The following is a 22709-nucleotide window of genomic DNA, read 5'->3' on the forward strand; positions in this document are numbered from 1 at the left end:
GCATATTTGATGGATGGGCACACCAGCTAACAGGGCAGTGGAAGATGACATAGCCCTCGTTGAATGGGCTCTCACTCCCGAAGACAGAGGCTTACCAGCCTTTTGATGGCAAAAAGAGATTGCTGATGAAACCCAACGGGCAATAGTAGGTTTGGTGACAGATTGTCCTTTGCAAGCATGCCCGTAGGCCACAAACAGCTGGTCAGATTTGCGAAAGGACTGAGTCCTGCTAATGTAGAATTTTAGACATCTCTTCAAGTCCAGAGAGTGTAAGCTTTGCTCCGCCGGGGTTTGTGGATGCGGGAAAAAAGTCTTTAAGAGCACTGGTTTGTTAAGATGGAAATCGGATGGCACTTTAGGTATAAAAACCGGATTAGTGCGGAGGATGACACAATCCGATCTGAATTGAAGGAACGGTGGCTTTATAGTAAAGGCGTGAATGTCACTGACTCTGCGGGAAGAGGTCAGAGCAAGGAGGAGGGCCACCTTCCAAGTTAGAAATTTGACATCCGCAGAGTGGATGGGTTCGAAGGGCGCCTTCATGAGTTGAGCCAGCACGATGTTCAGGCGCCACGTGGGTGGAGGACGCCGAATGGGCGGGAACATGCGGAAGAGACCCTTGAAAAATTGTTGCATGACTCTGGATGAATAGAGAGAGGACGATCCGTCTTGTCGGAAGCGAGATATTGCCGCTAGAAAAACCTTTAAGGTAGAGTGCGATAATCCAGACTGCGCTAGTTGTAGGAAAAACGGCAGAATGTGTTCTGGGGGAGCGTGCACAGGATGAATGTGGGCGGAAGCACACCAAAGACAAAATCGCTTCCATTTGAGTTTATACGTTTTCACTGTGGATGGAGCTCTTGCCTTCGCTAACACCTCCCTGCAGGCTGGAGGAATGTTCAAATGAGCAAATTCAAGGTGCTCAGGTTCCAAGCCGACAAGCTGAGAGATCTGGGATTCGGATGGCATATCCGACCATCGTTCATTGTCAAGAGATCGGGCTTCAGGTGGAGAAGGATGGGCTCGCGTTGGGATAGGAGAAGCAACTCCGAAAACCATGCTTGCCGAGGCCAGCGTGGAGCTATTAGAAGAACATGGCACGGTTGTTGTCTCATCTTCCGCAGCACTCGCGGGATCAACGGAATCGGCGGAAAAGCGTACGCAAATATCCCGTACCAATTGATCGAAAGGGCATTTCCGCACGACCCTTGGTGGGGAAACCAGCTTGCGTAGGTCTGGCATTTTGCATTCTGCGGGGTTGCGAAGAGGTCGATTGTCGGGTGACCCCAAAGGTTGAAGACAAATTCCAGCGTCGGTTGATGTAACTCCCACTCGTGGGTTGATGATGCTGACCGACTGAGTGCATCCGCCAGAGTATTGGAAATGCCGGGCAGATGAATTGCTTGTAACGTCATCTGATGGAGTATGGCCCAACTCCAAATCCTCTGCGCCAGACGGGAGAGCAGGGGAGATCTTGTCCCGCCCTGTTTGTTCAGGTAGTGCATGCACGTGGTGTTGTCCGTCTGAATGAGGACTGACCTCCCTTGGAATTGTAGGCGGAAGGATTTTAACGCCAAGAAAATGGCCATCAGTTCCAGTCTGTTGATGTGCCAGCAACGTTGAGCCGCTGTCCATAGGCCCTTGACGGATAGATCTTGAAAGTGTGCGCCCCAACCCTCCATGGATGCGTCCGTGGTAAGGACGAGATCTGGGGTTGACGACAGAAAGGATGTTCCTGCTGCGATGTTGGCAGGACGAGTCCACCAATGCAGCGCTTGAGCCATGCGGGGCGACACCACGACCTGATCGTTGAAGGAGCCTGAAACCTGGCGCCACTGGTTGTCTAACTCCTCTTGGATGATGCGACTTTTTAGTCTGCAGAGAGGGATCAAAGCGATGCATGAGGACGCCATTCCCAGAAAGGATTTTAATATGCGGACTGAAACTGACTGCTTTGCTGCGATGGAGCTCGCAAGCTGTAGAATCCGTTCTTGACGCTCTGCTGAAGCGAAGGCCATGGCTGTGCTCGTATTGATACAAGCGCCGAGAAAAGTCTTGCACGTAGTCGGTGCGAGTTGAGATTTCTGTACATTGACCGACAACCCCAGGGACTGGAACAGATCGAGACAGCGCTGGGTATCGAGGGCCGCCTGGTGGGAGGATTGAGCTTTGATGAGGCAATCGTCCAGGTAGGGGTATATCTGAATACCCTCTTGTCGTAAATGAGCCACCACCGGGGCCAGGAATTTTGTAAAGACCCGCGGGGCTGAGCAGAGTCCGAAGGGTAGGACTTTGAATTGGTAGTCCCTGTGGCCCACTCGAAACCGCAGGTATTTCCTGTGACGTGGCAGAATGGGCACATGGAAATATGCGTACTGCAGATCGATCGTTGTCATGTAGTCCTGTTGAGCAAAGAATTGGAGGATGTCCTTCAATGTGAGCATCCGAAAGGACTGAGTCTTGAGAAATTTGTTGAGCAATCTGAGATCGAGGATGGGACGCCATTCCCCTGATTTCTTTAGTATGAGGAAAAAACGGGAATAGAATCCCAACCCTCTCTGATATTTCGGAACCACTTCGATGGCACCCTTGTTCAACATTATTTGGATTTGTTTGAAAAGCTCTTAGATGGGCGGGTGGTGGCCCGGATGGAGGTGTGCGTGGAGGAACCTTCACAAACTCTAGGGCGTGGCCCCTTGAAATAATATCCAGGACCCAGCGGTCCGAAGTGATTAATGACCAGGTTGAAAAGAACTGGGAGATTTTTCCTCCAACAAGAACTTGAGGACAACTGGGAAAAGGAAGTTCTTTCCGTACAGAGTCACTGCTTCTTGGTTGAATTTCCTCTATAATTCGACTTTCCTCTGTATGACTTGTTAGTTTGCTGTCTGTAGGACTGCTGCGGTTGTGAATAGTACCGCTGTTGCCCTTGATTGTACGAGCGGTATTGGGACGAGGAGCCACGAAAGGATGATGATGAGGAGGTGCCGCGGCCGCGCGCACCTCGAAAGGGCTGCTTCTTAAACTGTAGAGTGCCGAGGGAACGAGCCGTATCCGTATCCTTTTTAATGGTCTGCAAGGCATCTTCTACATGCTGGCCGAATAATGACTCCCCGTCATATGGCATGTCCAAAATCTTAGCCTGGACCTCTTGCCGAAAAGAGGTTGATCGAAGCCAGCCCTGTCTTCTTAGGACGGCTGCTCCCGCCAATTGGCGAAAACCGGTGGATGCGATGTCAACAGAGCAGTCAATGATCTCGGATGACGCCCTCTCTCCCTCTTGTAGGATCTTCTGAGCTTCCGCTCTTGAATCCTCCGGTATAAGCTTGACCAATGCAGCCATGTCCGACCACATCTGTCTATCATAACGGCCGAGGATAGCCAAGGAATTTGCAGCTCGTACCGTTGTTGACGCCATGGTTGAAAACTTCTTGCCTATGGCATCCAGGCGGCGGCCGTCGCGGTCCGGAGGCGCCGACATTGGAGATGATGGGTTCTTGGAGCGGCGCTGTGCCGCTTGTGTGATCACTGAGTCCGGCTTAGGTTGAGACACCAAGCAGGCTGGGGAAGAATCCGGAGCTTTATATTTTTTCTCCAGGCGTGGGAGCACCGCCGGGATAGAATTAGGTGTCTTCATTAATTTTAAGCCTTCATTCCATATGAAGTCTATGATTGGCACCGCTCGTACTTGTTTCTGAGGCTGGGATTTGAAGTCATAAGAAACAGTCCTCTTCCCTAACCACCATGGGAAGGTGAAAGCGTTGTGCTGCTCTCTCCATCAGCTGATGGAAACCTGTTATGTCGACAGGTGGCGAGTTGACTGGTGACCTTGGCGGTGATGCGGGCGAATTGATTTGGTAATCATCCCAGTCCGCCATAGAATCGTCCTCTGGGAGTTCGCCCTCTTCCGTATCCGGATTGTCCATATTATCATCTTCTGCATTGGAAGGCAGTGCAGGTGTTGTGGGCATGGGTATTGTTGGCAAGATAGGATGAGGTGGAACCTCAGATGGCGCTTCACGTGGAGTATTTTGAGGGGACGCTGGAAAACGACGATTATAGTCTTCCAACATATATTGAAGGTTGGAAACAAGCTGCACAGGAAGCTGCATCATAGGAACCGGAGCAGAGGGATCTTGTTCTTCTTCCTGTTCATAATAATCATCCTCCTCAGACTCTTGGCACTTTATATGGAGCTCCGAAGGACTATGAGCATCCCGAAAAAGAGACTGATCGCCCTCATCCGAATCGTCCTCATCCCCTGAGGGAAATAGTTGACGAGGTGGCCGTGGTCCAGGTGGTAACATAACTGGGTCTATCATGGCCTTACGACGTACCATCAAGCAGCTGTCCTCAGACCCCGTTGCTGGGGTTGACATTGGCACCAATGGCATTGTCACAAAATTTGACTCTACCGTCGTCGAGGCGACCGTCGACGAAGCAATCGTCGACGGAACTACCGTCGACGGGACTGTCGTCGCCGGGGTGACTGCCGTCGACGGGGTGACTTTCGTCGACGGTGTGGCTGTCGTCGACGAGGATTTCGTCGACGAGGCTGTCGTCGACGGGGCTGTCGTCGACGGGGCTGTCGTCGACGGGGCTGTCGTCGACGAGGAAGATTTCCTCTTCTTCTTCTTATCAGTCGTCGACGGAGTTGTAGACGTCGACGGAAGCGCCAGCTTCCCAGTCGTCGACGAAGAAGTGAGTGGTATCGTCGACGAGACGGTTCTAAGAGACACACATACCACCGTCGACGGAGAAGACGTCGACGAAGTCATTGTCGTCGACGAAGGATATCTGCTCGATACCGTCGTCACCGTCGTCGACGAGGCTGATGAAGTAGCCGATCTCGTCGACGGAGGGGCCGTCGACGGGCCCGTCGACGGTTTTGAAAGTTTCTGACTGGAAACATGTGCTGACGGAGTCAAAGACGCCTGAGAGCTACGTCTCGGGGGCGCAGACGTGGAGACAGAGACTTTGCCTGTAGACACTTCCTCAAGGTGAAGTCTCTTCTTTTTCAGAAAAGGGGATGGCAAGTCCTGGACACTTCCACGCTTTGAGGAGACTCCTGTTTTGACAGAGGCTACACTTTCCACCTCAGAAAGGGGGTTGTCTGTGTCCTTTAGTTTTTGAAGCCATATCAAAAGGCGACCTTCTCTATCTTTCAATGTTTTTTGAGAGAAAGTTCTGCAGATCTTACAGTTGGCCACCTTATGATCAGGATACAGACAATAAATACATTTCTCATGGGGATCCTCAGAGAAAAGTCTTGACTTTCCGCAAGATGAACAAGGACGGAAAAGAGATTTCTTACTTGCAGACATGATGAGAGATAAAAAACCTCAAACCAGATGAAGAACTGAGCAGAGCTCAGGGAGACTCCCTTCACACGACGTGCGGTAGAAAATCTGAGGGCCTGAGCCTCTGAGGAGAAGGTTCTAGAGGGTGCTAGCGCCTGATTGGCTGGAGTTTGGACTATAAAGTGACAGTGATATGTTAGCAAAGTGATTCTTTTTCTCAATGCTTTCCTATGTCTCAATGCTATCCTATGGTATTTTTAACTTGATATGTTATTTGAACTATATTGAATATGCTACTTACCAGTATGCATCTGTTCTTGGCATGTAGGGCTGCTGACATTCATATCTGTGCATAGATCGCCGCCTAGTGTTGGGTCCGGATGTTTGCACGTTGTTGTCCTGGAAGAGTCTTCGAAGTATCCTTGGATAGGTGACTCCTCCCCTGGACTACAGTGCGCATGGGCATCCTCTCCATCCTCAGATTGTTTTTCGCCATTGTGGCAGTGATGGAGTAGATACAGAAAGTGATGACCATGCTTGCAATAATTCTGAGAGCTGCAGCTGCGACAGGCGCCGGGGAGGAGGGAGGGCGATATGAATGTCAGCAGCCCTACATGCCAAGAACAGATGCATACTGGTAAGTAGCATATTCAGTTCGAGGCATGTGGGCTGCTGAATTCATATCTGTGCATAGAATACATAGCAGTGCCCTCTATTGGCGGCGGCTACCCGTGCCAGCTGCAGCGGTCTGAAAAAGAGTTGAGAACAGCCTGTCCTACAGCTGCCTGCTGTTTTGACTGCACATCTACGCAATAGTGTTTTGTAAATGTGTGTGTAGTGGACCATGTGGCTGCTCTGCATATATCATGCAGGGGAATATTTCCTAGGAAGGCCATGGAAGCCCCCAACTTGCGTGGAGTGGGCTCGTGGTGGAATAGTTAATGTGCGTTTTGCCTTTTGATAACAGATTTGAATACACTTAACTATCCATCTGGCTATCCCTGCTTTGGAGATGGCGTTACCTTTGTGGTGTGGGGCAAAGGCAACGAACAGTTGTTTTGTCTTCCTGAAGGGTTTAGTCCTGTCGATGTAGTACATGAGGGCCCTCCGTACATCTAGTGTATGTAATGCCCTCTCTGCAACAGTTTGTGGGTTCTGGAAGAAAACGGGCAGTTCAATAGTCTGGTTCATGTGGAACTGCGATATTACCTTGGGCATGAATTTGGGGTTGGTACGTAGTACGACCCTGTTGGCGTGAACCTGAATAAATGGCTCTTGAACGGTTAGTGCCTGGAGTTCACTAACTCTTCTTAGGGAAGTGATCGCTACCAGGAAGGCTACTTTCCAGGTAAGGAATTGAATCTCGCATGAGTGTAGAGGTTCAAAGGGTGGACCCATCAGGCGTGTGAGGACCAAGTTGAGGTTCCACATTGGAGCCGGTGGGTGACTAGGTGGAATGACTCGTTTGAGTCCTTCCAAGAATGCTTTGATGGCAGGCACTCTGAAGAGAGAGAGGTGCTGCCTGGTTTGCAGATAGGCTGATATTGCGGTCAAATGGACACGTATAGAGGTGTACGCCAGATTGCATCGGTATAGGTGTAAGAGGTAACATATGATGTTGTGGATGGATGCGTCCAGCGGGTTAATGTCATTATTACCGCAATAAATGACGAACCGTTTCCATTTGGCTGCATAGCAAGCTCTTGTAGTGGGTCTCCTGGCCTCCTTGATGATGTCCATACAGTCAGGTGGCAGATTGAGATAGCCAAACTCTAGGACTTCAGGAGCCAGATCGCCAGGTTCAGCTGTTGCGGATCTGGGTGCTGAACCTCTCCATGGTTCTGCGTCAAATGCGCGGGTTTGATCCGCAGCCTTTGATGCGGTACCACGGAAAGTTCGAGGAAGGTGGTGTACCACGGCTGGCGTGCCCACGTGGGAGCAACTAGGACGAGTGTCAGGGAGTGTTATCGGAGTTTGCGAGCCACCAGCGGTATCAACGGTGCTGGGGGAAAAGCGTACGCAAATTTGCCGGACCAGTTCATCCATATCGCATTGCCCTGCGACTGCGGGTGTGGGAATCTGGCGGCGAAGCTTTGGCATTTTGCGTTTTCGCTTGTCGCGAATAGGTCTATTTCTGGGTGACCCCACTGCTGGAAGTACGGTTGGAGTACCGATGGGTGTAACTCCCACTCGTGCATCTGGTGGCTGTGTCTGCTGAGCAGATCCGCCATCTGGTTGTCCTTGCCAGGGAGGTGTTCCGCCATGAGGAACATGTTCCTCTGAATGGCCCACTTCCACATGCTCTGAGCCAGATGAGACAACTGTGGAGAGTGTGTCCCTCCCTGCTTCTGTATGTAGTACATTGCGGTCATGTTGTCCGTCCGGATCAACACGACCTTGTTGCACAGATGTACTTTGAAAGCCTTCATGGCCAGGAAGATTGCCATCAGTTCCAGAAGGTTGATGTGCATCTTCTTCTGTTGTGTCGTCCATAGTCCCTGCACTGTGTAGTGGAGTACATGAGCTCCCCATCCCTGGAGAGACGCGTCCGCTGTCAGTACTATTTGTGGAACAGGCTCTTGGAACGGTCGGCCCTTGCAAAGGTTTTGTGGATTCCACCAATGCAGAGAGTTGTATGCCCGACCGCTCACCAACACTAGGTCTTTCAACTGTCCTTGAGCCTGATTCCACTGACGTGCTAGGCACTCCTGAAGTGGGCGCATATGTAATCTCGCGTGCGGGACTATGAAGATGCAGGAGGCCATCATGCCTATCAACTGCATAAACACTCGCGCTGGAAGCGAGTGGTTGGGTCTGAACTTGGAGATCAGCGCTTGTATGCCGTTGATCCTCACTAAATTTGGCTGAGCTGTGGCCGCCAGAGTGTCTATAGTCGCACCTAGGTACTGTTGTACGTGTGCGGGCTGGAGATGAGACTTTGGGTAATTTAGTGAGAATCCCAGACCGTGAAGAAGGTGAATGGTACGGGACACGTGGCTTGCACATTGCTGGGCTGATCTCGCTTGAACGAGCCAGTCGTCTAGGTAGGGGTAGACGTGTATGTGCTGTCTCCGTAAATGTGCCGCCACCGTAGCTAGGCACTTTGTGAAAACCCTGGGCGCTGTTGTCACGCCGAAGGGAAGGACTTTGAACTGATAGTGCTGCCCCTGAACAGTGAACCTGAGGTATTTTTTGTGTGAGGGGTGGATGGGTATGTGAAAATACGCATCCTTGAGGTCCAGTGATGCTAGGAAGTCTCCCTGCTGGAGAAGCGGAAGGACTTGCTGTAGAGTGAGCATGTGAAAGTGCTCCGAAAGAATGTACTGGTTCAGGGGTCTCAGGTCTAATATAGGCCTGAGCGACCCGTCCTTTTTTGGAATTAAGAAGTAGAGGGAGTAAACCCCCGTGCCCCGCTCGTGGACGGGTACGACCTCGATAGCGCCTTTTAGAAGCATACTTTCTACCTCTTGCTGTAAGAGCGTCAAGTGCTCTGAGGACATAGGACGGTTTCTTGGTGGTATTGTGGGTGGAGTGGAAGTTAACTCCAGACAGTAACCGTATTTTATAATATCTTTGACCCACCTGTCCGTGGTGATGGAGTTCCACGTGGACAGGAACCGTTGTAGCCTTCCCGACAGGTGTTATGTGGTCGGGAGGAAGGGAGAGGGCGTCACTGCTTGTTCTTGGGGGAGGACCTGGTGTTGCCGTAGCCACGTCCTCTGCCCTTGGTACTGGAGCCACGATAGCCACCTCGGGTGTTCTTATCGTAGGTGGTCTGCGTATTACCCTTGTTATATGTTTGTTGTGACCCCTGTCCTCTGCCTGCTCCCTCTTTTCCGGGGCGACGAAAGGAGCCGCTCCGAAAGGACTGAGTTTGTAGGGCGCCCATGGACTTTGCAGTGTCCGTGTCCTTTTTTATCTTCGAGGGTGGCGTCAACCTCAGGCCCGAACAGAAAGTCGGGGTTGACGGGCTGATTAAGGATATTGTTTTGTACCTCCGGCTTGAATCCTGAGATACGTAGCCAGGCGTGACGTCGTAGGATGACGCTAGTGTTGATGGCCCTGGCAGCCGTGTCAGCAGCGTCTAGTGCACATTTGATGGCAGCATTTGTGAGTAGCTGTCCCTCTCTGATAAGGATTTCTGCACCTTCTTTGTAGGGGTCAGGGAGGTGTTGAAGGAGTTGCTCCATTGTGTCATAGTGCGCCCTATCGTAGCGAGCGAGGAGCGCTTGAGTGTTAGCTATGCGCCATATGCTTGCAGCTTGTGCGGCAACTCGCTTGCCGGAGGTCTCCAGCACCTTGGACTCCTTGTCCGGGGGAGGAGCATCACCCGTTGTCTGCGAGTGTGCCCTCTTGCGGGCATTCGCCACAACGATGGAGTCGAGTGGTAATTGTCCTCTGATGTAAGTAGGATCCCCAGGTGCTGATCTGTATTTCTTATCGATCCTGGGGTTTATCACTCGTGCCCTGGTGGGTTCCCTGAAAATGTCAGTGGCTGGCTTAAGGACCCCCTTCAACATTGGCAGAGTCTTTACATGTCTTTCTGAGGATGCAAAGGTGTCCATTAGAAAGTCATCTTCGATGATATCAGAGTGAAGCTGTACATCATGGTTGTTCGCCGCCCGTTCAATCAGAGCGTTGAACGCCGCAGTATCCTCTGTGGGTGACGTTTTTGCCCCATATAGTTGTGGGTCCTGTGCATCGAGAGGTGCACTGGGGTCTGCAGGGTCGCCCCAAGTTTGGTCAGGGTCCTGCTGGTCATCAGGGTCCGTGTCCACATGGTAGGGGACTTGTTCACCCATGTAGTCCTCCAATGCATCCGTGTCGGAGCGTGTGGGGGAGGCCCGGTGTGGATCCTGGTAGGGTGAATGAAAGGGTTCATACAGGAGAGGTTCTGTGTCCACAGGCAGCTTCCTCTTTAGCGGGATCCTGAAAGGTTCCAATGGCGGTTCCGAAGTTATCCTTCGGTCGTGGAGAATCATCCTGCCAGTGTCGGCGTCGATGACGCGTGACGGAGACGGCTCGACAGGCGTAACCGCAGTTTTGGTGGCCTGTGTCCTGAGTTGAAACGCCTTCGGGATTGTGGATGGAGGCAAGCCGAAGGTAATGCTGGTCGGCACCGACGAAACCGCTGGATCGATCGAACCCGACTGGTCCTGGAGGGCAGCCTTGGTTTTGCAGCCTGGCATTGCGCCAGCCCGTACTCGGGGCGCCTTAGAGGTCGTGGCCCCCGCCAGGGTCGTCGAGGCGGCTGCAGATATCTTCTGCGCCCGTGGTGCATCGAGCCGAGGTGCGGAGATCACCGTCGACGTCTTCGACACGTGAGGTTTCGGTGTCGCCGAGGGAGTGCTGCGAGGCGTAGCAGGCGAGGCGGGACGGCCCTCGGTGTCGGTGGCGTCGACGCCGGCAACCGAGCAGGTTTTTCGGCGCCGATGGCCTTCTTCAGTTTGTCGACTCCCATGTCGCCCGTCTCGAGTTCGGCACCGAAGTCCCCCTTGGTGCGGTCGGTGCCGACACGGTGCGCCGGCGTCGAAGGTGTTGAAGGCCTCGATCCGACTAGCGCCACTTTCAGTTTCGGTTTCGTAGGAACCTGAGCAGCTTTCGGTTTCGGTTTCGTGGAAGGGAAACCAGCTGGCTTAAGCGGTAATGGCTGCCGCTGAACGTCCGAGGCCGGGCCCGAGGGCGGGGCCGAAGGACTGCGTGATAGGTCTCGGGTAAGGCCCGAAGGCGATCCCTCGACCGGAGCCATAGTCTGTGGCACTGGTGAATTCTCGGTTTGAACAGGTAGGCCTTGTTCATCATCGGAGCTACTCTCTTCGGCCCCTAAGGCCTCCTCGTCGTCTACCTCGGTGTCGTCTTCACCTCTGTGGAAGAGTGACTCGTCGGCCTCGTCCGATCCGGGTTCTTGGTCGGAAACGGGACTGGAGGGTAAGACTTCTACTTCTTCGACGTCGTCCGCGTCGTCGAAGATGTCAGCTGGGGCCGGTGCCGCGTGCTGCGCTTCGAGCCTCGCCGCTCGACGATTCCGCAGAGTCTTCTTTGAACGGAACCGGGCACAGGCCATACATGTCGACTCGTCGTGGTCCGGCGAAAGGCATTTGTTGCACACCGGATGGACGCCGATGTGTGGGTACTTCGCATTACATACCGGACACCTTTTGAATGGCGTCCTCGATTCCATCGTCGAAGTAGTTGATGGCCAGGTAAATGCGAACAAAGTCGGTGCTGAAAGTTAGTAAACTAACAGAGAGTATCGAAAACCGATCGATAAACAGTACCGACGCGAACTAAAGGCCTTGTGGCCTCGACAAAAATTTTTTCCTAACTTGAGCTAAGATAGCACATCCGAACCCAATGGCGGAAAAAAACAATCTGAGGATGGAGAGGATGCCCATGCGCACTGTAGTCCAGGGGAGGAGTCACCTATCCAAGGATACTTCGAAGACTCTTCCAGGACAACGTGCAAACATCCGGACCCAACACTAGGCGGCGATCTATGCACAGATATGAATTCAGCAGCCCACATGCCTCGAACATATATGTTTATTTGGGTATGTATATACTCTTATGTGGTTAGGTATGTGTATATGTATATATACATGATACTTATTGCTTTTTATATATACCGTGGGACTCCCACTTCGACGACGGGGAATATTCAAGCATGTGAATCTATGAAAGACACCCCAAATACTGGAGAAATATCCTTTCCATAATGAATAATACACTTCTCATTTGCCTGGGGAGGTGGGTGGGTTGCTTATGACTTTGATGAGGATACCCCTGGAAGAGATCTAGGATTACAGTTAAGTAACTTAACCTTCTCTTCCAGGGGATCCTCATCAATAGTCATAAGCACTGAATAGAGTAGCAAGCTCACCTTCCACCTTCAGGCAAATGAAAAAAAGATTGTACCACACATGGAATAAGAAAATCATGAAACTGATTAAGTATGGAACAGATTCCTCAAGGAGGCTTGTCCTACTTGAGTGTCTGCTCTGGTGTCCGAATCCAAACAATAGTGTCTGGTAAAGGTGTGGACAGATCTCCAAGTGGCTGCCTTGCAGATCTCGGAGAGTGGGACATTGAGAAAAGCAGCGGTAGCCGCTTTTCCTCTTGTAGAGTGCGCTCTAGGGCGTGCCCCCAATGGTTTGAGCCTGCCATAGGAGTGGCTGATAGGTACACATGTGTCTATATATAAGGTAGGTATAGGAATACTACACCTAAGCAAGGGGTGATTACACGACCTTGCGCCAGCTGAGTGATCAGCCAGTTGTGTCTGATTGTAAGGCCAGGCCAGGGGTGGCATAATACATGCTGCAGCCCCTGGTAGGCTGAGGGTACACCTATGCCCTGGGTACCTAGGGTACACTGTACAGGGTCCAATAAGGTGATCCTTACCAATTGGGTATGTACCTAGGGTACATGGAGTCCATTTTAAAGAGAGCAGACAGCCTGAGACCCTGAATGGCAGGATCTCAGGCCAACTAAGTCGAAAAACCAGCTAGACACTAGGCAAAAAGTTAGGGGTAACCATAGTCAGATATCCACCTTCCTACAGGGATCTCCATGAATAGTCATGAGCACTGAAAAGAATGCCCATTCCCACCAAGAGAGTGGAAAAGAGGAACGATCAACCAAATGCATCTCAGGAAAGCCTGCCCTACTGGAGCAGCTTTTCTAGCATCTGAACAGAAACAATGTGGTAAATGTAGGAAAGAGCCCTTCTTGCATGGTGTTACCTCCTAACTTTTTGCCAGATACCGGATGCACTTTGAGTGCCCTGGGTCAACGTCAATCAGGTTCCAAGGGCCTGTGTTCTTTGCCTAACCAGTACCATTGTTGCCACAACTCTGCCCTATGTGCGAGTACCTTGAATGGGGTACCTATGGTACCAAGGCATGATAGCCAGGGAAAGGCCTCCGAGGGCTGCAGCATGTACTATGCCACCCTCAGAGACCTCATGTGAGAAAGTGGCTCTGTATATACTGCACCAAAGTAAGGTTTAGTGTGCACAGAGTCCACAGTCCCCAGAGGTTTGGCAGAGGCTAAAGTTAGATATAACCTTACTCTCTAAAGTGGTAGCTTGGTCGAGCAGTAAGGCAGTATCAGAGGACAGTGTAAAGCATTTGTTGTACACACTCAGTCAGCAAATGGTCTCACACATTCAACAACTCTAGGCCAATGGTTTATATATAAAAAATGTATGCTTGTTTTATTTTAGAACCAACAATTGGAATTAAAATATACTTTCTCAGAATGAGATGCTTTATATAAATACTTCTGCAATATGCAATTGACATTTGTAAACAGTTACAAGTGGTTGCAATAGGCAACACTATTTTAAACAATAATGCATCGAGTTCAATGAAAGTTTCAAGTTATTTGCCACAGATTACTTTTAGGATTATTTTTGGAATTCCAGGAATGGATCCTAGCACTGGGAGCTCACCTAAGAGAAGGTGAGTATTTTTGTTGGTCACTCGGCTGATTTTTGGTGAATATTTTAAGTTTTAGAAACTCCACACTTAGAAGAAATTTCAGGAAAAAGCCAGTCAATGTTACCCTATGAAGAAAATTGAGTTATCGGTTTAAAGGCAAGTACTTTACTGGTAGAGTTGAGGTTCTGGGCATAGACTCAGGGGTCCCCCAGGGTCAGGTAGGTATAGTTGGTTCACCCCCAGCGGCACTAGGGCAGCCAGGTGCAGAGAGAGAGTTCGGCCCAATGTTATCCTATGAGAGATAGGGGGGGCCTTGGTTGGTGGCTGCTGACTAGCAGGCCACGCGGCTATGGGAGCTGGGCTCCTGGTCACTTACCCAGGGCAAGTGGGGAAGTAGATAGGTGGACGTTACACTGCCAGGGTGGACGTTACACTGCCAGGGCCACTCGAGCGGCTGGGTGCAGGGTGCTTTTGAGCCTTCAGGCGCTCAATTGATTTCAATGGGAAATCTCCGGTTTAGAAAAAGACTGCAAGCTCGGGGACGAGGATTCTTCAGGTGCCACCACCACTTCGAGAGGTAAGTTGGGTAGATGGAGGATAGGTAGGTAGGTACCCCGGGATTAGGCACAGGGGGCCGCGGGGCGCCTTTTGGTGTAGAGAAATCTTACCCTCTATTGATGCAGTTGGGGGGCACCTTGTGAGGCTGCAGGCTTCTTCAGTAGCGTCGAGGGGGTACTTGGGTGCCGGACTCAGGGTCACAGTCGCCGTGGGGTAGTCCTCGTGGTCTTTGTTCACTCCGGCACAGGCCAGGCTTGGCTGGTGCAGAGTGTGCTGGGTTTGCGGTTCCGGGCTGCTGCCAGGGATTAGAAGTAGATTTTGAGTAGAGCCTCTACTCATGGGAGTCCCAGGGGTTTAGAGTCAAGGTAGCCAGGTCCTCCAGGGTTTGTGAGGTTGTTGGTCACTAGATATGCCAGTTTGGAGCAGGTTCGAGGGTCGACAGGCCGGTAGGGCTGGGGCCAAAGCAGTTGGTGTCTTCCTCTTCTTAGCAGCTGCAGGGCAGGTCTTTCTTCTAGCTCTTCTTCGGATTTTGGGAAGGTTCAGGGTGCCCCTAAATACTAGATTTAGGGGCGTTACAGGTAGGTGAAGGGCAGGGACCAATGGGTCCCTGTCCTGGGGTGGGTACACCCCCTATCCTGCCTCTCCTGTGGGAGGCGGGCAGTAGCCTAGTCCTGATTGGGTAGGGCTTCCCATCTTCAAGATGGCGAGAGCCCGGGGATGTGCTTCACCTCGCCTCCCCCACCTGAGGGGTGGGGTGGGCAGGCTGGCACATCCCCTGTCCTTATTTGGGGTTTCCGGACAAACTTCCTGCCAGAGTGGGGGGTTGCAGTGGCCTGGGGAGGCTCACAGAGGCGGAATGCCTTTGAAGCTTCCCCCTGCCCATCCTGGGGGAGGAGATTTAGCTCCTCGCCCAGGATGTGCATTGTTGCAGGCCCACGAAAGCAGGTGCTCTCCTACCCAGGGGTCCAGCAACATGTCTGCTGTGTGGCAGCCTAGACGTGGATTGTGGGTTAGGTTTCAGGGGGCCTCTCCAAGTTGCCCTCTGTGGTGCTTGGTACATTAAATCCCACACTGGCAACAGTGTGGATTTAATGTGCTGAGCAGTTTGATACCAAACCTCAGGCTTCAGTGCTGCCATTATGGTGCTGTGGAGTTTGTGCGACAAGCTCCCAGCACCATGTACTCTTAAATGGCAGCACTGCACTTACAGGGCCCAGGAATGGACCTGGGTGCTGTAGGGGCACAGGGCTCCTGCTTCTGCCCACACCACTGGCATAGGGCACCCAGCTAGAGGGGTGGCTGATGTATGCCAGGGCAGTGTAGGTTGTGAGCATGGCACACAGGGATGTGTGCCATGTCGTCTGTTTTGTCTTGTACCCAGACACTCAGCCTGCCAGGGCAGTGTGTGTGTGTGTTCGGGTACAGGGCCTCTAAGGGTGGCACAATGAGTGCTGCAGCCCCTAGTGCCCTTTCCTGGTCACAAGGCCCTGGGTACCTAGGGTACCACTTACCAGGGGCTGACATGTGGCCAGGGTTTGCCAATTTGATTGAGGTTAATTTAAGGAAGGAAGGAACATACGCCCTGGGCACCTGATTGGCAGGAGTCCAGGGCACACTCAGTCAAAGTACATTCAGCAAAAAGTGGGGGCATACCATGCAAGAAAGATGGCACTCACACCAGCTAGGTAGCGCCAGAAGCGGGAGCGCTGGTGGAGCAGATAAAACGGTTGAGGAAATACCAGGATGGGAAAAGAAGCTATCTACCAGAGATGGAGATATGGAGTGGGAATCCGATGAAGATTAGATTCTCCTTCTCTTAGATTGTTGCTGTCTGACGCAGAGGGTCTTCAACATCTCAGTAGTCTGGTTTGACGACTATCTGCTCCGAGACGTAGGCTTGCTTGTGGGGTCGGCCACTCCTGTCGCTTGGCTAGACGTTGACCGCCCACTGGACAGTGACGGCTAGTCTGAATCCCTAGATAACAATGAATGTCAACATCAGTTGACTGTGTAAGGTAGTTGGAATTCACTCGTGTGGTTGTGGATGTTAAGCATCGATGTATGTGTGATCGAGCCAATCAATTACGGCAAACATGTCGGTGCCTTACCTCCTCTTGAAGTTGAACTCCTTGACGTCGACCAGAAAGGATAGAGTTTTCTGCCTGAAAAACGCCTCAGACCTCCCACGACCACTGGAGGCTGAGGGGAGAGTTTGTGGCAGAATTACCTCCCCCTTGCTCGGAGGTCCCACTGACTTCTTGCTGCCTCATTTCTTCTCTTCCCTACAGGTGAATCTATTCCCTGTAATGCACTGTTCTTCTGGAGAAGGTCTTGCAGATGTCCCAGGAGGCAGGAAGGGGAGAAGATGGTAGACAAAGATCTTGTGGGGGTCTGTTTTAGCCTTTCCTGCCACAGCAGAGATTGCATTTTAACTTTGGAAAAAAACAGTCAGGAAAAACCTCACTCAGAAAGACAAGTAGAGTGAAGCAAAATACTATATTCTAAAGTTCTATGCTGAAGGAAAAAGCTAGAAAGGTGGAGTTCAACTCAAGGGGCTTGTCGAAAGGCGCCAGAAAATAAAAAAATAAAAAAGACTGAAGTAACTACCTCTGGCTGACCAAGATGGGTTATTGGAGGTCTCTCTACACTCAAAGGCACAGCCCCTCCTTTTTTCTTCTGATTAGAATGCCAGTCTATGGTCTAAATTGCCTTGCACTTCATCCGTTTCACACAAAGCACAAGGGTTTGTGAAGGTTTAGTGTACCCGTGCAAAGTTATTCATGTACTGGGTGTAGGCAGCTGGCTCTGTATATACTATTCCAAATAGTGTGCACCGCGTCCAGTTGATCCCCAAAGGTAGGCAGAGGTAAAGTTAGATAGCACCTCACTATTTGTGGAAGTGTGGTCGAGCAGTAAGGCAGTATCAGAGGACAATGTTAAGCATTTGTTATACCCACTAAATCAGCAAGTGATTTTACATACTCAAAAGACTAAACTTCAGACCAATTGGTTTTGTATATAAACAGTTATAATATTACTTAGAACCAAGCAAGCCTGGCACAGGTAAGTTGATATATACTTTGCAATGGGTCCAGTTTGAATTATTGGTAATGTAATACTGTGGAATGCTGTACATATACTTTGTATCGAATTTACAATTAAAATTACAAGTTACTTTTACGTTACTTTCTCTACTCTGATATACCTAGATGTCACACTGGGAAATTTCCTAGAGAACAGGTAAGTAAAATCAGTTTTGCACAATTGGTTTTCAGGTTGCCATACTCCACACTTAGAACATTGAGAAAAACAGCCAATGGATTCCTATGGAGAGAAATTAAGTGAACGGTTACCAGGTAAGTAATCAGTCTTTGGAATGGACTTCTGGGGTTAGAACAAGGGTTTCCCCAGGGTCAAGGATGCACTTGTTACACCCTCAGTAGCACTAGGGCAGACAGCTGCTGAGGCCCAATATTATCCAAAGGGGATAGGGGGCCTCCAGTTGGTGGCTGCTGGCTGTCAGGCCACTGCTGTGGGAGCAAAGCTCCTGGACTTTAGCTCAGGGCAAATGGGGATACAAAGTAGCACCAAAGGTGCACCCTCACCGGCACTAGGACGGCCGGGTGCAGGGTGTTTGATGTCCGGCATTACGTTGGTTTCAATGGGGAACTTCCTGTTTGCAAAGGCACTGCAGCCTCAGGGACGAAGGTCTTCTGGGTGTGAACACCACTCCGAGAGGCAAGTTGACAAGTTAGGGGTTGGATCGGCACCATCCGTTTAGGCACACAAGGCCGTGGGGCGTCGGGTGCAGGTGTGCCTTTTGGGGTCAGATCTTACCAGCTCCTTGTCACGGTTTGGGAGACCTTCGGGTTTTAGGCTGCAGGTCAGGGGTCGTCAGATCTCGGGTCAGGATTGCCGGGGTGACCACCTTGTGGTGTTGCTCACTCAAGCTCGGCACATGGACAGCGGGTGCAGAGTGGGGCGGATCTGCAGTGTCCGGCCAGAGGTTGCAGATGAACAAATCCGGTGTTCACTGTGGACAGTCTTTGTAGTTGAAGGTAGGCATGAGGAGGCTTGGTATCTTGTCCCAGGATGTGCATTGTTTGAGGCCCCAGAGCAGCAGGCTCTCGACACAGGGGTCCAGAAACATGTCTGGTGGTGGCAGCTGAAAGCATTTCGTTTTCGGGGGGCATCTCTAAGATGCCCTCTGTGAGCATTTTTCATTAAATCCCACACTGGCATAAGTGTGGGTTTAATCTGCTGATTAGTTTTGATACCAAACTGCTCTTCTCAATTTTCACTGTAGCCATTATGGTGCTGTGGAGTTCATAATGACAAACTCCCAGCACCTTAGACATTTTAAGTGCAGTGCTGCCATTAAGAGTAGAAGAATGACTTCGCCACTGTAGGGGTACAGGGCTCATGCACCTGTACCCTCACCACTGGTCTAGTGCACCCAGCTAAAGGGGAGACTGACCTATGACCGGGCAGTGGGTTGTAGGCATGGCACACAGGTGAGCCATGTAGACTGTTCATTTTTTTCTGCACCAAAACACGCAGCCTGCAAAGGACCACTAAGGGTGGCACAATAAGTGCTGCAGCCCTTAGGGGCCTTCTCTGGTCACAGTGCCCAGGGTACCTGTGGTACCATTTACCAGGGGCTGACCTGTGGCCAGAGATTCCAATTGGGTTTAGGCTTCAATGCAGCTTTACGGAAAGAACATATGCCTTGGGTACCTGACTCGCAGGAGCAGAGGGCACACAAAGTCAACGCAATTCAGCAAAAAGTGGGGGCAACCATGCAGAAAGGGGGTACTCACACACTGGGCACATATTTCATTGCAACCTGTTCTTTTGCACCTCCAAGAAGCATTCTGGCCACTGCAGACTTTTCCTTGGATGCATTATGTCCAAGTGATTTTTCAAGGCCTTCCTGAAGAAAGGCAAACTTCAACACTTAAGGTATATAGGATAAAGTGCTTAGAGGTCCCCGCATATGGGCAGGACTATTCAACGCTTATGACTATCATGGAAATCCCCTACGAGAGAACGGACGTCAGCATGTTAAGGTGGTACAGAGATGATGTCTATGACATCTCATCTAGGACTGGTCCAAAGCGGAGCCCCACAATGTCAACCAATGCGGAAAGGTACTGCACCCAAGTTTTTAGATCTAGTCTGACACTTGGGAGTATTCACACAGTGAGGAACTCGTGTTAAACAGTTCTTTCAAAACAGATATTTTATGCAAGTTCTGAGATTGTGCAAGTAGTAGGGCACATGCTTTGTGACAAATGAAGGTGCCCAATTAAATACTAAATCATTCATCAACACTTAAGACAGTTAGTGTGGGCAGATGCCAGAGTTGACTTAAATTTCTACAACTTACCCATTCCATCTCTGCCATAACCAATTGCTCCCATTCCAGCACCTCCACCAGCAGTTGAATTCAGAAAAAGTTCAATATAACGATGTTCTAAAGGAAAAATACATTAGTCACTACACAATTGGCACAAGATATATACTGAGCATAAAACCAATAAAAGTTGCATTTATGGATTCACATGCTTTGAATTCTCTAGGCAATCAGTCTAGCTGGTGCAACTTTGTCCATACTGCGGTTGGTTAGCTGAAACTTGTAGGAAACTGGCTCTATATATACACTACACCAAAATGAGGTATAGTGTGTATGGAGTACAGGTGACCTCAGAGGTTAAAGTTAAATAGAACCTTCCCCTCTATTTGTGGTAGAGTGGTCAGGCAGTATCAGAGGACCGTGTTAAGCATTTGATGTACACAGTCAGCAAATTAACCCCTTCAGTGCCCATGACGAGCTGGACTCGTCATGGGCCGCGGTTGCGCTGTGCCCATGACGAGTCCAGCTCGTCATAGACCCCGCCCGCTAATGCAACGGCCGGCACAGGGCGGGGAAAGGGGCGGGCACTGAAGGGGTTAATTCACACACTCAAGAACTGAACTCTAGGCCAATTGTGTTGATATAAAAAAATATACTGTTTATTTTCAGAACCAAGCAAGCCTGGCACAGTTAAGCATTAAATACTTTAGTAATACGTTGAACATAGAACAGTTTGAAAATGCAATAAAAATTGTACTTTGATTTTCCGGGGATGCAGTAGGTTGCAACACTTAGCAAATACAGTACATTGAAATGAATAGGCTTTCAGTAAATTACAGGTAAGTTACTTTGTACGTTACTTTTCTTACTCAGTGCTGGATACCTGGATTCAGCACTGGGACATTTCCTGCAAACAGGTAAATAAGTTGGTTATTTGCACGATTTTTAAAGAATCTTTAGATTTCAAAAGCTCCATACTTGGAAACTTTCAGGGAAAACAGTCAATGTTAACCTAGGGAGGAAAAGTAGGTTATCGGTTCAAAGGTAAGTTATGTATGGTCTGTGGGAGTGGTTCTAGGGTTAGACTCAGGGGTTCCCCAGGGTCAGTGAAGCCCTTGTTTCACCCTCAGAAGCTAGAGAGACTTTAGAATGGGTTCAAATTTGGAACTCATTCATTTGGAGAACAATGTGGAGTTCCTAAGGAGCAGTGGAGACCTAATTGCAGGAAATACTTTAAGCCCTTTAGAAGTCTTGGATTACTGGACTTTTAAAGAAAGAAGTTTGTGAAGGAGATTTTCTATAGGCTGTGATGGCCTCAAGATTAACCTAAATAGAAGAAAACTACCCAGACTTTGCTAGATACAGAAGATATGGTACATTCAAAACCACCACAACCCACTGTGCCCAGTAGCTATATCCTCCTCAGCTCCTCCCCACACACAGGAGATCCAGTCTGTATGACAATCTCTTGTACAGCAGTTTGGCTAGGTGAAGGACTGAACAACCACGGACGAGGCCATTCTGGTGCTATCAGTGTCATCCTGTGTGAGAACGTGGCTCTGTGTATACTGTTCCCAAATAGGTACACAGTGTGTACAGAGTCCAGTCGCCAGAGGTTTGGCAGAGGCTAAAGTTAGAGATAACCTTACTCTATAAAGTGGTAGCTTGGTCGAGCAGCAAGGCAGTATCCGAGGACAGTGTAAAGCATTTGTTGTACACACTCAGTCAGCATATGGTCTCACACACACACAATAACTGAACTCTAGGCCAAGGGTTTATATATAAAAAATATAACAATAGGTTTTAAAATAAACTCAGAATAAGCTGCTTTAGTTATATACTTTTGCAATTGACTTTTGTAGGTAATAGTAACGAAAAGTTTCTTACCTGTCGGTGTAGTTTTGCAGCTTGAAGATCTTTCTGGATTCACTATGCTGTGCATTATTCCGCGATCTTGTGGTTGGGTCCGGATTCGTAGTCTTTTCTTTGTTTTTTTTTTTTTTTTTTGTAGCCCAGGTGGGCGTCGACGTCCACCATTTGGTGCACGTGACGTCGTCGTGCTTCCTGCGGAAGACCCACCTTTGGGGCGCCATCTTCGGGTTCTTTTTTCCCTGTTCTTTTTTTTTTTAACCCTAGGCGATTGATTAATCTTTTTGTCCATATTTCTGAACGTCTCCACCTATTTGATCCTATCCATTTCACCCCCTCTTCCTCCAGCCTCATCTTCCTGGCGGAGGTGGGCGGGTTCGCTAGTGAATCCAGAAAGATCTTCAAGCTGCAAAACTACACCGACAGGTAAGAAACTTTTCGTTTTGCAGCGTGAATCTTTCTGGATTCACTATGCTGTGCATAGACTTTGTAGCGGTTTTCCTATTTTTGTGGTGGCTGGGTGGAAGATGATCGCTGGTCGTTGAAAATGTGCTGTAGCACCTTCTGTCCGACCTGTGCTTCCTTATTCATTTGAATGTCCACGCAGTAGTGCTTTGTGAACGTGTGCACAGATGCCCAAGTTGCTGCGAGACAAATGTCTTGGATGGGCGTGTTTGCCAGGAAGGCAACTGTGGCCCCCTTCTTCCTTGTGGAGTGAGCTTGTGGCCCCTCCGTTAGCTCCTGTCCAGCCTGTTTGTGACAGAATTGAATAGTGAGGGCAATCCACCTAGCGATGGTGCCCTTGGTCACTGGTCTACCCATGAAGCTAGTAGCAAAGGACACAAACAGCTGCTTCGACTTCCTGAGTTCCTTGGTTCTTTCAATGTAGTGCATCACCGCTCTTCTGGCATCGAGGGTGTGCAGGGCCTTTTCTGCGTTTGTAGTCGGGTTTTGGAAGAAACTCGGTATCTGGATACTCTGATTCATGTGGAACGCCGACACTACCTTGGGCATGAAGTGTGGGTCCGTCCTCAGGACTACCCTGTCCTTGTGAATTTGAATGTAGGGCTCCTGTAGCGTTAGTGCTTGAAGCTCGCTCACCCTGCGTAGTGAGGTTATGGCCACTAGAAAGGCAGTTTTCATCGTCAACATTTGTAGGTTGGCCTTGTGAATGGGTTCAAACGG

The 22709-nt window shown here is 50.1% G+C and overlaps 1 protein-coding gene across 3 annotated transcripts in view; it reads right to left on the reverse strand.

Moving 5' to 3' along the window:
- The window catches only part of HNRNPH3 (heterogeneous nuclear ribonucleoprotein H3), a 138414-nt gene that overhangs the window by 41019 nt on the left and 74686 nt on the right, over positions 1 to 22709 (reverse strand). For all 3 annotated transcript variants that reach the window (XM_085603557.1, XM_085603555.1, XM_085603556.1), the window contains one exon: positions 19689 to 19775. In XM_085603557.1, coding sequence (XP_085459683.1) covers positions 19689 to 19775 — 87 coding nt within the window. The remainder of the gene's footprint in view (positions 1 to 19688; positions 19776 to 22709) is intronic.

The sequence above is a fragment of the Triturus cristatus genome, chromosome 1_2 (genome assembly GCF_964204655.1).
Source record: "Triturus cristatus chromosome 1_2, aTriCri1.1, whole genome shotgun sequence".
Taxonomy (NCBI): domain Eukaryota; kingdom Metazoa; phylum Chordata; class Amphibia; order Caudata; family Salamandridae; genus Triturus; species Triturus cristatus.